General features: G+C 46.8%; 1 protein-coding gene across 1 annotated transcript in view; it reads right to left on the reverse strand.

Moving 5' to 3' along the window:
• Window positions 1-3,536: 3,536 nt before the first annotated feature.
• LOC119976597 overlaps window positions 3,537-13,381 on the reverse strand; it is a 31,816-nt gene continuing 21,971 nt past the window's right edge. The window contains exon 3 of the mRNA XM_038817207.1: window positions 3,537-4,087. Within this exon, the coding sequence (XP_038673135.1) occupies window positions 3,579-4,087 (509 nt within the window). The 3' untranslated portion in view covers window positions 3,537-3,578. The remainder of the gene's footprint in view (window positions 4,088-13,381) is intronic.

A 13,381-nucleotide genomic window follows, 5' to 3' on the forward strand; every position in this document is an offset into this window, starting at 1 on the left:
TCCCAGCTCACATTTAGGATAAAATAAAGACTCAATGACATCATCACCGTCCAATCGTATGTTTCTGCACCATGCCATCATCATTCCAGGCATCTACCCTCTTACATCTCTCCTGACTGGGTAGCAGGAGGTGACAGAAGATGTTATATTCTCTCTAAACCTATCTGTAAATCCAAACTTTTATATTCTCACGAGAAACGTTTAGTACATTTGCAGAGGCACCAGTATCTTTCACTGGTTTCTGAGCCATTTTTTAATTCTTTCACAGAATGTGGGTGTTACTGGCACGGCCATCATTTTTATTGTCCAACAATTTTATAGGAGGCAGACTTCGAATTGGCCAACGCCACATCCACCATCTAACTGAGGACAACGGGCAGGTCCCTGAGGCTGCAGGCCCAGTCAGAGATCCTGAAGCTTTGGAAGGCTGGCAACAACACTGGGAAAGGTGGGCACAGCCACTGCAGGTAAGGAACCATGGGGTGTCTTAAGATGGAGGTTCCCTCTGAAGACTTACTAACCTATGGCCACAGCTGCTAGGCCGTCATTGTAGAGAGGGAGCCCCTTTGCAGGATACCCTGAGGCTGCAACTATGACCCACTGGCACCCACAGCTCTGGCAGGGAGAGATCTGAAGGTGGCATTGCTGGTCCTACAGGCCACAGTGAATTAGTTGGAAGGTTCAACAGTGGGAAATGGTGGCATTGCCCCTAATTGAGTGCCCATCTCCATCGACTGGTCAGCCCGCCCTCGGGAAAATTCCCCAGAGCTGGGCTACATCAGCAAGCTGTCCTAATGCAATTTTCCTCGACATTTCTAAACCCCATCCCACCTCCTCAGAGCTTGGAAAATCCCAGCCTTTGTATCTGTGTTTCTGGTGGAGGACGCAAAATACCTTCCTGAAGTAATGACAAGAATGAGGAACTTAAAGAAATCAATAGAAGTAACTAAAGAGTACTGGAGAAATTAATGGGACCAATCTCCTGGAACTGATGACCTTCTTGTGTTCTATCAGAGATAGTGGAGGCATTGATTTTGATCTTCCAGAATTCTTTAGATTCTAGGAATGTTCTTAAGCTTTGGCAGGTTGAAAACAGGATCCTGTTACTTAAGAAAGGAGGAGGAGGAAAAGTGGAGAATGATGGTCCAGTTAGTCTAACATCAAGGCTGGGAATAGTAACTCACTATTTACATTACTTTCCAAATCTGTGACCACTCCCATTCTGAAGGACGAGGGCTGCAGGTACATGGCAACACTACCGTTTGCAAGTTGCTTTCCAAGTTTCCCGCCATCCTGATTTGGAACTATATTGCCGTTCTGTTGCAGGGTTAAAATCCTGGAAGTCTGTCCCTAACAGTATCGTGGGTGTGCCTGTACCACATGGACTGGAGCAATTGAAAAAATGAATGAATGAAAATGGCTTATTGTCACGAGTAAGCTTCAAATGAAGTTACTGTGAAAAGCCCCTAGTCGCCACATTCCGGCACCTATTCGGGGAGGCTGGTACAGGAATTCAGGAAGGCAGCTCACTGGAACCTTCTCAAGGGTAATTAGGGATGGACAATATATGCTGGTCTTGCCAGTGACACATTCCAAAATGCTGGAATCTACTGCAGGGATATTGTGATAGTCAGGCGGGAAAGCACGCAAAGAGGCTGCAGAGGTATATGCATGGGAAATGGCATGACAGTTCAAATACAACGTGGGGCAGTGTGAATTTATTTACTTTTGGAAGAAAAAATGAGCATAATATTTCTTGATTGGTGAGAGACTTAGAAATGTTGGCATTCTGAAGGTTCTGGGCGTTCTTGTACATCAATCAGAAAGTTAACAAGCGGGTGCAGGAAACAATTGGGAAGGGAAGTGGTTTGTCAGCCTTTCTTACAAAGAGTTTTGAGTATAAGAGTAAAGAAGCTATACTACACAAATGGAGGACATCGGTGAAGGCACACACAAAATATTGTGCAGATATTCCTTAGCTAAGGAAGGACATACTTGCCCGACAGTCATTCAATGACAGCACATTACACTGGTTCTTGGGATGAGGTCCTTAAAGGAGATCTTGAGCAGACTAGTGGGTGAATTCTGCTCCTCCCCAGCTGAGTGTTTCTCAACGGCGTACCATGGGCAGCACGGTAGCACAATGGTTAGCACTGTTGCTTCACAGTACCAGAGTCCCAGGTTCGATTCCCGACTTCCCAATGGCGTGGGGGTGCCCACAATGGGGAACCCCATTGGCTGGCTGGCGGGACGGAGGATCCTGTTGCCGACGGAGGCGCGCCGCACCCAAAAAAAGCTGCAGAGGGACGGAGAATCCCGTCAAGGTTCTTAAGGTTTTAACAGGGTGAAAGCCTCTGGCTGGAGAATTTAGAATACAGGGTTATAGGATGGGATTTCACTTGGAGGCAATGGGCCTGGTCACTGGCAAGAAAGTCCGGGGTGAGACTGGCCCTGAAATCCACAATATTATTCAGGTCATTAGTTGCCTGAAGTCGTGGCTTCCACCCGTTTAAGACAGGATGTCCTTCCACAGTCTGCAGCCGTCTCTGGGTCAATCAAATCACCATCAAGGAGGTCCAGAATGTAAATAAGTGAGTTCAGGGATTGCCAGGACAAATCAGAAATCAGACAGGCCCAGCAAGGTGGGTCGGTTGGGGCAGGTTGCTCTTGAGCACAGGGGGGGGGGGGGGGGGGGGGGCCTTTCCTTAAGGGCAGCCCATGCTGTTGGGGGGGCTCTCTGTCCGTCACAGTGTTCCCAATCAGGAGGGTCTCCCCGCCATACCTGAGTCCACAGGGGTGCAGCCAGGTTAGTGAGTGAATTTTATTCTGACTTTAACAGACACATCTACCTCCCAGCCCACCCCTGGGCAGAGATTTCTTCACTCGGAGGCCTGTGAATCTTTGAAATTCTCGATGTCAGAGTGATGCAGATGCTCATTTGTTGAATATATTCAAGAGAAAGACAACAGATGTTTTGTTACCACGTGAATGAAGGGATATGAGGATAGTTTCAGGATAATGAAGTTGAAGTAGAAGAACAATCTTGTCTTAAATGGGTGTTAGAGATAGAAATGGGTTCCTCCTGTGGGTACAAGGTATCAATCTCTCCAGTTGACCCTGAGCTATTGTTGCAAGTGACAGGAATGTGCAGCGGCTAATTTCCTCCCCCTATTTCTGCTGGAACCCAGTGTAGGTGGGAATTGCATTGAAAGCCCACCCCAATTATGATAATTAAGCTAATAGAAGGAAATGTGCTTTAGATCAGTGTTAATAGGCGAGTGCAGGGTCCACTGTGCTAATTTTGTGGTATGTTTTAATCAAATGAAAATCCTGCCCAAGAGGAAGTGAACAGAGATTGAGGAGATAGCTCAGTGGGGCACATTCTCCAAATGTCAAACTTTAAGTTGAAACATTTTGGATATCCAACCTAAACTCAGGGAGCTATTTTTAAGCTGACATGAGCCTAAACATTCACAATTATCCCTGTGTCAAAAAAAAGTGGATGTGAGAAATGAGAGGCTTTGATTGCATCAGTGTCATGTTGCCAAAGTGATGGATCTCATCTTTCTTTAGTATCATTAGCAGAATTCATCAAGTTCAACATCAGAGCAATCAATTGCTTTCATTTCACCTATTAGACTTTTCAACTTGTTAACTTCATCCATTTCCAGACACAGCACCTTTCCAGCTTCTGGGAGAGGCAGATGTGAAATATGTAAAATTATATCACCCACAACAATAAGCAATGCATCCAGACGGGCAAAATTCTCACTGCGAATCTTTAACACTTCCACTTTACCAGACAGGTTATTCAGAACAGTCGCGCCCGTTTTCAGTTTATTGTCTGTTTCAAAGAGTTTCTTAAGTAACTCGTGCTGACTCGTTAGTTCATAATCCAAAGCTTGTATGTTTTTTTCAGTTTCGGTAATTTCAGCCATTTTCTTCTGAATGTTGTACAGACAAGCTCTCAAATCTGATTCACATCTTGAAACGTTCTCCTTCTGCGAGACCATGTGACCATTGGCTCTCTTCTCAGCCTCGCACGCCTGTTGTCTAGTAACTTCACAGCCAATAATTGTTGCAGCACCTGGAAACAAGTTTTTTTTTCAACATTAAATCCTGTTTTTTCAAATTCTCTTAATTGTGCTCAAAGTTCTTCCAACATTCCCCCTAATACTTCTATTAATCATCTTCAATCAATGCACCCTGGCCACTCCGTTAGAGGAAACATGTTTCCCTGCCTACTCTAATAATAATAATAATAATAATAATCTTTATTAGTGTCACAAGTAGGCTTACATTAACACTGCAATGAAGTTACTGTGAAAAGCCCCTGGTCGCCACACTCCGGCGCCTGTTCGGGTACACAGAGGGAGAATTCAGAATGTCCAATTCACCGAACAAGCACATTTTTCAGGACTTGTGGAAGAAAATCGGAGCACCCGGAGGAAACCCACACAGACACGGGGAGAACGTGCAGACTCTGCACAGACAGTGACCCAAGCCAGGAATCGAACCTGGAACTCTGGCACTATGAAGCAACAGTGCTAACCGCTGTGCTACTATGCCTCCCCTTTATTTAGGCTCCTTGTAATTTCGCACACCTCAATCAAGTCATCCCCCTTGTTTTCTTTGATCTCCCCAAATGCATCACCTCACACTTCTCCGCATTGAACTCTATTAGCCATTTCCCACCCACTTAACCAAACCATTGATACCATTCTGGAGACAACAGCTGTCCTCTTCACTGTCATCTCCACAGCTAATTGTTGAGTCATTCAAACATGTCCTCCCACATTTCAGCCCAAACCATTAATATTTACCACAAACAGTGGAGGTCTCAACACCAAATCCTGTGAAAACTGCTTTCCATTTCCTAAAACATCCATCAGTCAGAGAACCATAGGAAAGTTATGGGCCGGAAAATAGGCCATTCAGCCCATTGAGGCAGCTTTACCAACAAAGAGAAAAAATAAACTCGCTGTTTGTTTTAATCCCACTTTCCAGCACCTGGTATGAGCCTTGCAGGAGACAGCACTCAATGTTCAGATCCAGGTTTCTAAATTAGTTGAGAATTTCAGCCTCAGCTATCAATTTTGGCAGTGAATTGCAGAAACCCAGCATCCTCTGGGTGGAAAGGTTTTTTCTTATGACCCCTCTAATCCTCCTACCAATCACCTGAACTGTATGCCTCCTAATATTTGTCCTTTCAGCCAGGGGAAACAAGACGCAGGAGTAGAAGTCGGCCCTTTGGCCAATCGAGTCTTCTCCACCATTTAATAAGATTGTGACTGATCTGATCTGATAATCCTCAACTCCAATTTCCCACTTTATCCCCATGATCCTTGATTCCGTTACTGATTAAAAATCTATCTGTCTCCCCCTTGAACATACTTAACAACTCGGCCTCTACAGCTCTCTGTGGTAATGAATTCCACAGATTCACTACCCTTTGAGAAAATAAATTCCTCCTCATCTCTGCCTTAAATGGGGGACTGATTATGCCTTCTGATCGAAGATTCTTGCATAAGGCGATGCCCCCTCTCAGCATCTATCCTGTCAAAGCCCCCTGGGAATCCTATTTGTCTCAGAAATGTCCCCTCTCATTCTTCTAAACTTACAGGACCATGGCTATTAAACCTCTCCTTGGAAGGAAATCCCTTCATACTTGGAATCAACTTAGTGTCTGGACTGCCTCCAATGCCAGACATCCACAAACGTGACAATAGTACATTCACTTCTCTAGTCCAAGCCATTAATATATGTTGTAAATAATTACTCCCACTCCCTGAACATTCAGCTCATGTGTGATCACCACATGAAGATCTTGCACCTGTGTGCATGCTTCTCAGTGAATGTGCAAAACAGTTACATCCTGGGGCAGTCAGACATCTCCGGCCCCTTCGAGGACCATCCCAGGATGGCCGGTTGGCTCTTGGGGGACAAGGGGCACCAGCTGAGGTTCTGGCTAATGACGTCAGTATGGAGGCCGGTGACTGAACTGGAGACCCGACAACGAGGCCCATATAGTCACTGGGCTGGCATTGAGCGTTGCATTGGTGTTCTCAAAATGCAGTTCCGATGCCTCGACCCCTCTGGTGGTTCCCTGCAGTATAACCGCCAGAGGGCCCTGCTTTGTGGTGATCTGCTGTGTCCTCCACAACATGGTACAGCAGCAGGGCAACCTGCTGGAGGTGGATGAACCTGTGGTCACGTCCGAAGATGAGGAGAACGAGGAGCCCCGCACCAGGAGGGGCTGGAGGACAAGTCCATGGATGGCCCATGGGGCCCACCAGAGGATGGAGTCAGCAGCGGGAATGGTCCGGCAGGCCCAGATGGGTCAGAGAGGCTGGCATCCTCACCCACTTCACATGACCTTCGCATCCAGGACCTCCATGTCCGGGGAGCTGGGGCATGGGATTGGTGCTCGGCCCCCATTGCGGAACAAAGTGCCAGAGGCGCCATATTGATCGAGGTCAGCGTTGTTTATTCATCAAAATGTCTGTCTCCATCTGTTCCATTCCCTCGATAGTGCCGTCCCCCTCTCCCCACTCCTATCAGCCTCTCCATCACCCCTCATTCCTCCTCATGCACCCTCCCCCCCCCCTTACCCCCTCCCCCCTCCCACCGAGTGCCCGCTTAGTGATCTGTGATCTGCTTGGCCTTCCGTGCTCTGTAGCTGCGTCTAGGTGTTTGTCCAGGATGCACATCAGAGGTGGAGGCAGCCTTATGCCTACTGTGTCACGTGGCCTTCGATACCCCTGACGGTCGTCCTCAGGGGTCCTGGGGCTGGAGAGCCCCGGCACACTTGCCATTGGCACATAAGAACATAAGAACATTACAACTAGGAGCAGGAGTCGGCCATCTGGCCCCTCGAGCCTGCTCCACCATTCAATGAGATCATGGCTGATCTTTTGTGGACTCAGCTCCACTTTCCGGCCCGAACACCATAACCCTTAATCCCTTTATTCTTCAAACAACTACCTATCTTTATCTTAAAAACATTTAATGAAGGAGCCTCAACTGCTTCACTGGGCAAGGAATTCCATAGATTCACAACCCTTTGGGTGAAGAAGTTCCTCCTAAACTCAGTCCTAAATCTACTTCCCCTTATTGTGAGGCTATGCCCCCTAGTTCTGCTTTCACCCGCCAGTGGAAACAACCTGCCCGCATCTATCCTGTCTATTCCCTTCATAATTTAATATGTTTCTGTAAGATCCCCCCTCATCCTTCTAAATTCCAACGAGTACAGCCCCAGTCTACTCAACCTCTCCTCGTAATCCAACCCTTTCAGCTCTGGGATTAACCGAGTTAATCTCCTCAGCACACCCTTCAGTGCCAGTACATCCTTTCTCGGGTAAGGAGACCAAAACTGAACACAATACTCCAGGTGTGGCCTCATAAACACCTTATACAATTGCAGCATTACCTCCCTCGTCTTAAACTCCATCCCTCTAGCAATGAAGGACAAAATTCCACTTGCCTTCTTAATCACCTGTTGCACCTGTAAACCAACTTTCTGTGACTCATGCACTAGCAAACCCAGTTCTCTCTGCACTGATTATTATTTAAATAATAATCCCTTTTGCTGTTATTCCTACCAAAATGGATAACCTCACATTTGTCAACATTGTATTCTATCTGCCAGACCCTTCCCCATTCACTTAAGCGATCCAAATCCCTCTGCAGACTTCCGGTATCCTCTGCACTTTTGCTTTACCACTTATCTTAGTGTCGTCTGCAAACTTGGACACATTGCCCTTGGTCCCCAACTCCAAATCATCTATGTAAATTGTGAACAATTGTGGACCCAACACTGATCCCTGAGGGACACCACTAGCTACTGATTGCCAACCAGAGAAACACAGGGCAGCACGGTGGCCTAGTGGTTAGCCCAACCGCCTCACGGCGCTGAGGTCCCAGGTTCGATCCCGGCTCTGGGTCACTGTCCGTGTGGAGTTTGCACATTCTCCCCGTGTCTGCGTGGGTTTCGCCCCCACAACCCAAAAATGTGCAGAGTAGGTGGATTGGCCACGCTAAATTGCCCCTTAATTGGAAAAAATAATTGGGTAATCTAAATTTATTTAAAAAAACAGAGAAACACCCATTAATCCCCACTCTTTGCTTTCTATTAATTAACCAATCCTCTATCCATGCTACTACTTTACCCTTAATGCCATGCATCTTTATCTTATGCAGCAAACTTTTGTGTGGCACCTTGTCAAAGGCTTTCTGGAAATCCAGATATACCACATCCATTGGCTCCCCGCTATCTACCGCACTGGTAATGTCCTCAAAAATTCCACTAAATTAGTTAGGCACGGCCTGCCCTTTATGAACCCATGCTGCGTCTGCCCAATGGGACAATTACTATCCAGATGCCTCGCTATTTCTTCCTTGATGATAGATTCCAGCATCTTCCCTACTACCGAAGTTAAGCTCACTGGCTTATAATTACCCGCTTTCTGCCTACCTCCTTTTTTAAACAGTGGCGTCACGTTTGCTAATTTCCAATCTGCTGGGACCACCCCAGAGTCCAGTGAATTTTGGTAAATCATCATTAGTGCATCTGCAATTTCCCTAGCCATCTCTTTTAGCATTCTGGGATGCATTTCATCAGGGCCAGGAGACTTGTCTACCTTTAGCCCCATTAGCTTGCCCATCACTACCTCCTTGGAGATAACAATCATCTCAAGGACCTCACCTGTCATCACCACATTTCTATCAGTCACTGGCATGTTATTTGTGTCTTCCACTGTGAAGACCGACCCAAAAAACCTGTTCAGTTCCTCAGCCATTTCCTCAACTCCCATTATTAAATCTCCCTTCTCATCCTCTAAAGGACCAATATTTACCTTAGCCACTCTTTTTTGTTTTATATATTTGTAGAAACGTTTACTATCTGTTTTTATATTCGGAGCAAGTTTACTCTCATAATCTATCTTACTCTTCTTTATAACTTTTTTAGTAGCTTTCTGTTGCCCCCTAAAGATTTCCCAGTCCTCTAGCCTCCCACTTTGTATGCTTTTTCCTTCAATTTGATAATCTCCCTCATTTCCTTAGATATCCACAGTCGATTTTCCCTCTTTCTACCGTCCTTCCTTTTTGTTGGTATAAACCTTTGCTGAGCACTGAAAAATTGCTTGGAAGGTTCTTTACTGTTCCTCAACTGTTTCACCATAAGGTCTTTGCTCCCAGTCTAACTTAGCTAGCTCTTCTCTCATCCCATTTTAATCTCCTTTGTTTCAGCACAAAACACGAGTATTTGATTTTACTTTCTCACCCTCCATCTGTATTTTAAATTCCACCAGATTGTGATTGCTCCTTCCGAGAGGATCCCGAACTAGGAGATCATTAATCAATCCTCTCTCATTACACAGGACCAGACTTAGGACCACTTGTTCCCTTGTACGTTCCATTACATACTGTTCTAGGAAACTATCGCGGATACATTCTATAAACTCCTCCTCAAGGCTGCCTTGACCGACCTGGTTAAACCAATTGACATGTAGATTAAAATCTCCCATGATAACTGCTGTACCATTTCTACATGCATCAGTTATTTCTTTGTTTATTGCCTGCCCCACCATAACGTTACTATTTGGCGGCCGATAGGCTACTCCTATCAGTGACTTTTTCGCCTTATTATTCCTGATTTCCACCCAAATGGACTCAACCTTATCCTCCATAGCACCAATGTCATCCCTTACTATTGCCTGGATGTCATCCTTAAATAAAAGAGCTATACCACCTCCCTTACCATCCACTCTGTTCTTCCAAATAATTTGATATCCTCGGATATTTAACTCCCAGTCGTGACCATTCTTTAAACATGTTTCAGTAATGGCCACTAAATCATAGTCATTCGCGATGATTTGCCCCATCAACTCATTTACCTTATTCCGAATACTACGAGCATTCAGGTAAAGTACACTTACGTTGGCTTTTATACCTCTGTTTTGAATCTTAACACCTCGATCAGCAACCTCTCCTAAGTTATATTTCCTCTTAACGTTTCTCCTAATTTTCCTTGTCGTTGAACCCATATCTTAGATCATCATAGAATTTACAGAGCAGAAGGAGGCCATTCAGCCCATCGAGTCTGCACCGGCTCTTGGAAAGAGCACCCTACCCAAGGTCAACACCTCCACCCTATCCCCATAACCCAGTAACCCTACCCAACACTAAGGGAAATTCTGGACACTAAGGGCAATTTATCATGGCCAATCCACCTAACCTGCACATCTTTGGACTGTGGGAGGAAACCAGAGCACGCGGAGGAAACCCACACACATGGGGAGGATGTGCAGACTCCGCATAGACAGTGACCCAAGCTGGAATCGAACCTGGGACCCTGGAGCTGTGAAGCAATTGTGCTGTCCACAATGCTACCGTGCTACCGTGCTACCCTTACATATCTTCATGTAACAACCTGCCGCGTTGCTGACCATTAATGTTTTTACTTCCAGTTTTATTCCTTTTAGTATTACTGGGCCTATTCACTGAGCTCCCCTCAGTCACTGTACCTTGTACTGTCGCCCTTTTTGATTTTGACTATGGCTTCTCTGCCTTACACTTTTCCCCTTACTGCCTTTTGTTTCTGTCCCTGTTTTACTACCTTCCGACTTCCTGCATTGGTTCCCATCCCCCTGGCCAGAGTTTAAACACTCCCCAACTGCTCTGGCAAATAGCCCCCATCCCCCCGCGGGGACATCAGTTCCAGTCCTGCCCAGGTGGAACCCGTCCAGTTTGTACAGGTCCCACCTCCCCAGAATCAGTCCCAATGCCCCAGGAACCTGAAACCTTCCCCCTGACACCATCCCTTCAGCCATGTTTCATCCTGTATATCCTGTCATTTCTACTCTGACTAGCACGTGGCACCGGTAGTAATCCTGAGATCACTCCCTTCGAGGTCCCATTTCTTAACTTCCTTCCTAGCTCCCTGTATTCTGCTTTTAGGACCTCATCCCTTTTTTTACCTGTGTTGTTTGTACCGATGTTTACCACGACCACTGGCTGTTCACCCTCCCCCTCCAGGATGTCCTGTAGCTGCTCTGAGACATGCCCCACCCTGCCACCCTGTTCTAGGTGCAGGTGAACCCAGTACAAAGCTTTGTGCTCTCTCCCTCCGCCTGGCTGGCCTCTCTGTCCTGTAATGGACAAATGAGCAGATGTATCTGAAGATAGCATCAGTCAGGAGCTTGACGCAACTGTGTGCAGCTGATCAGACACAGCACACAGTTCCCACTGAGCCCGGAAATGAACCTGAGCAGCTGAGGACCATTGTGACCTACAAAGCCACTGTCAGGGTGCGCTCGCCCATGTAACTGGAGGTGATTTGCGGCTTATTGTTGTCGCTGTGTCCCTTGAAGGGCGTAGCCTCCTGGACTTTGGATATTTGGATATAATTTTAAGGGCTGCCTATACACACTTACCGCTGGGTAATGGCATTGCCGGCGGTTCCTGCTGCTCTCACATTAACTGAGCCACTGCGCCTCCTCTCAAAGGTCTCCCCAGGAGACCTTGCCTGTGGTCACCTGGCCTCCTTTCCCTCCTTCCTCTCCATCACAGTAACTTCATTGCTTGTGACACTGATACAGATTATTATTCAAGAGCTAGAATAACTAGGGCTGTACTCGGTCAGTCTGAGGAGATTGCTGGGGTTTGTTAATGCTGAAAGGAAAAGAGACATTCCTGTCGTCGATCAATCAATGAGAACCATAGATACCCCACAGCGCAGAAGGGAGCCAATCGGCCCATTGTGTCTACACCGGCCCTCTGAAAAATCCCCCGACCGAGGTCCACACCCTTCCCTATCCCCATAATCACCAAACCAGCACATTCCTGGACACTATGGGCAATTTAGCATGGCCAATCCACCTAACCCACAGATCTTTGGACTGTGGGAGGAAACCGGAGCACCCGGAGGAAACCCACGCAGACGCTGGGAGGAAGTGTAAACTCCGCACAGTCACCTGAGGCCGGAATTGAACTCGGGACCCTGGTGCTGTGAGGCGGCAGTGCCAACCACTGTGCTACCGTGCTGCCCTGCACAGGTCACAGGAACAGGGCAAGATGTCAAAATAAGCAAGGACAAATCAGAAGACAGTTTAACGAAAAACGCTTTTGAAATGTGAAAAGCATCATTGCATTCGACACATTTATAGCTGAAAGAGGCCATTTAACCTTTGTGGCTGTGCCAATTCTTCATCAGAATAATTTGCTGCTGATTTACGCTGAATAACTGCAGCATTTAAAAAGGCAAGGCGGATGAATGTGAAGAAAATGGTGAAGCAACATGAATAGGGTTCATCTAATCTCATCCCTCCAAACTGCTAACCACCCAATTTCCCTTTGTGTCACCAGAGTTCAATGTGTTCTGAGGGAGAGTCACACAGACTGGAAACATTAACTCTGGTTCGCTCCCCACAGATGGTGCCAGTCCTGCTGATTATTTCCAGCATTTTCTGTTTTTAATTCAGATTTCAGTATTTTGCTTTTATATTAAACAATTGGGCCTGAATTTTACTTTCAGGCAAGTGCACACCCCGGCCGATTGCAAAATATTGGCAAATAATTTACACAATGAACATTGCAATGAAGTTCCTGTGAAAATCCCCTTGTTGCTGTGCTCTTTTTGTGTTGCTAAATTCAGGATAGGGAGTTGCACGTTAGGTGCCTCTCCTCCTGTGGACCCGAAAAATAGCCACTTTTCAATGATAACTCGCCAAAAAAGACGCAGTAACACATTCCCCAAACTTAGTAAGTCAGAGGAAAGAAGAAATAGAGAGCGAATATAAGGAAAAATGCCCGGAAAAGCCAAACTAGAGGCCGAGCAGAGACCAGGAGTGGAAGGGGCCAGGAATGACTGCATTCGGACGAGCCAATCAGTGCACGAGGCGGCGCAACGCAAGTTTCGCCAGAGCAAATCGAGCAAGGGAGACACGATCAAGCCCTTCCTGCACCGGATGGGGAGCTCGAAGGCATCCTTCACAGAGGCTCTAAGGGGGCACTACCAGGAGATAAAGGCGGAGGTAAAAGCGGACATTGAGGCCGCAGTGAAGGACGCAGTACGTGATGTTAGAATTTATTAGACCTACCTTCAAGTGATCTGCCTTCAACCAGCAATCAGCCATCCTGCAAAATGGACAGCGTCCACCCCCCATCGCCGCTCCGCATCACCGGCAACCTCGGAGCCAACTGGAAAATCTTCAAACGCCGATTCCAGTTTTACCCTGAAGCCACAGACCTGAGGATTGTGAGCCTATTGGAGGGGATCAAAGGCAGAGATTCCCCGGTCTACGTAGCCGAGATGCTGGGCAACTTGGTGGGGAGGGAAACTTTCCCCAACCCACCAGAAATAGACAGGGCACAGCGGTCG

This window comes from Scyliorhinus canicula, chromosome 1, assembly GCF_902713615.1.
Source record: "Scyliorhinus canicula chromosome 1, sScyCan1.1, whole genome shotgun sequence".
In the NCBI taxonomy this organism is placed as follows: Eukaryota; Metazoa; Chordata; class Chondrichthyes; order Carcharhiniformes; family Scyliorhinidae; genus Scyliorhinus; species Scyliorhinus canicula.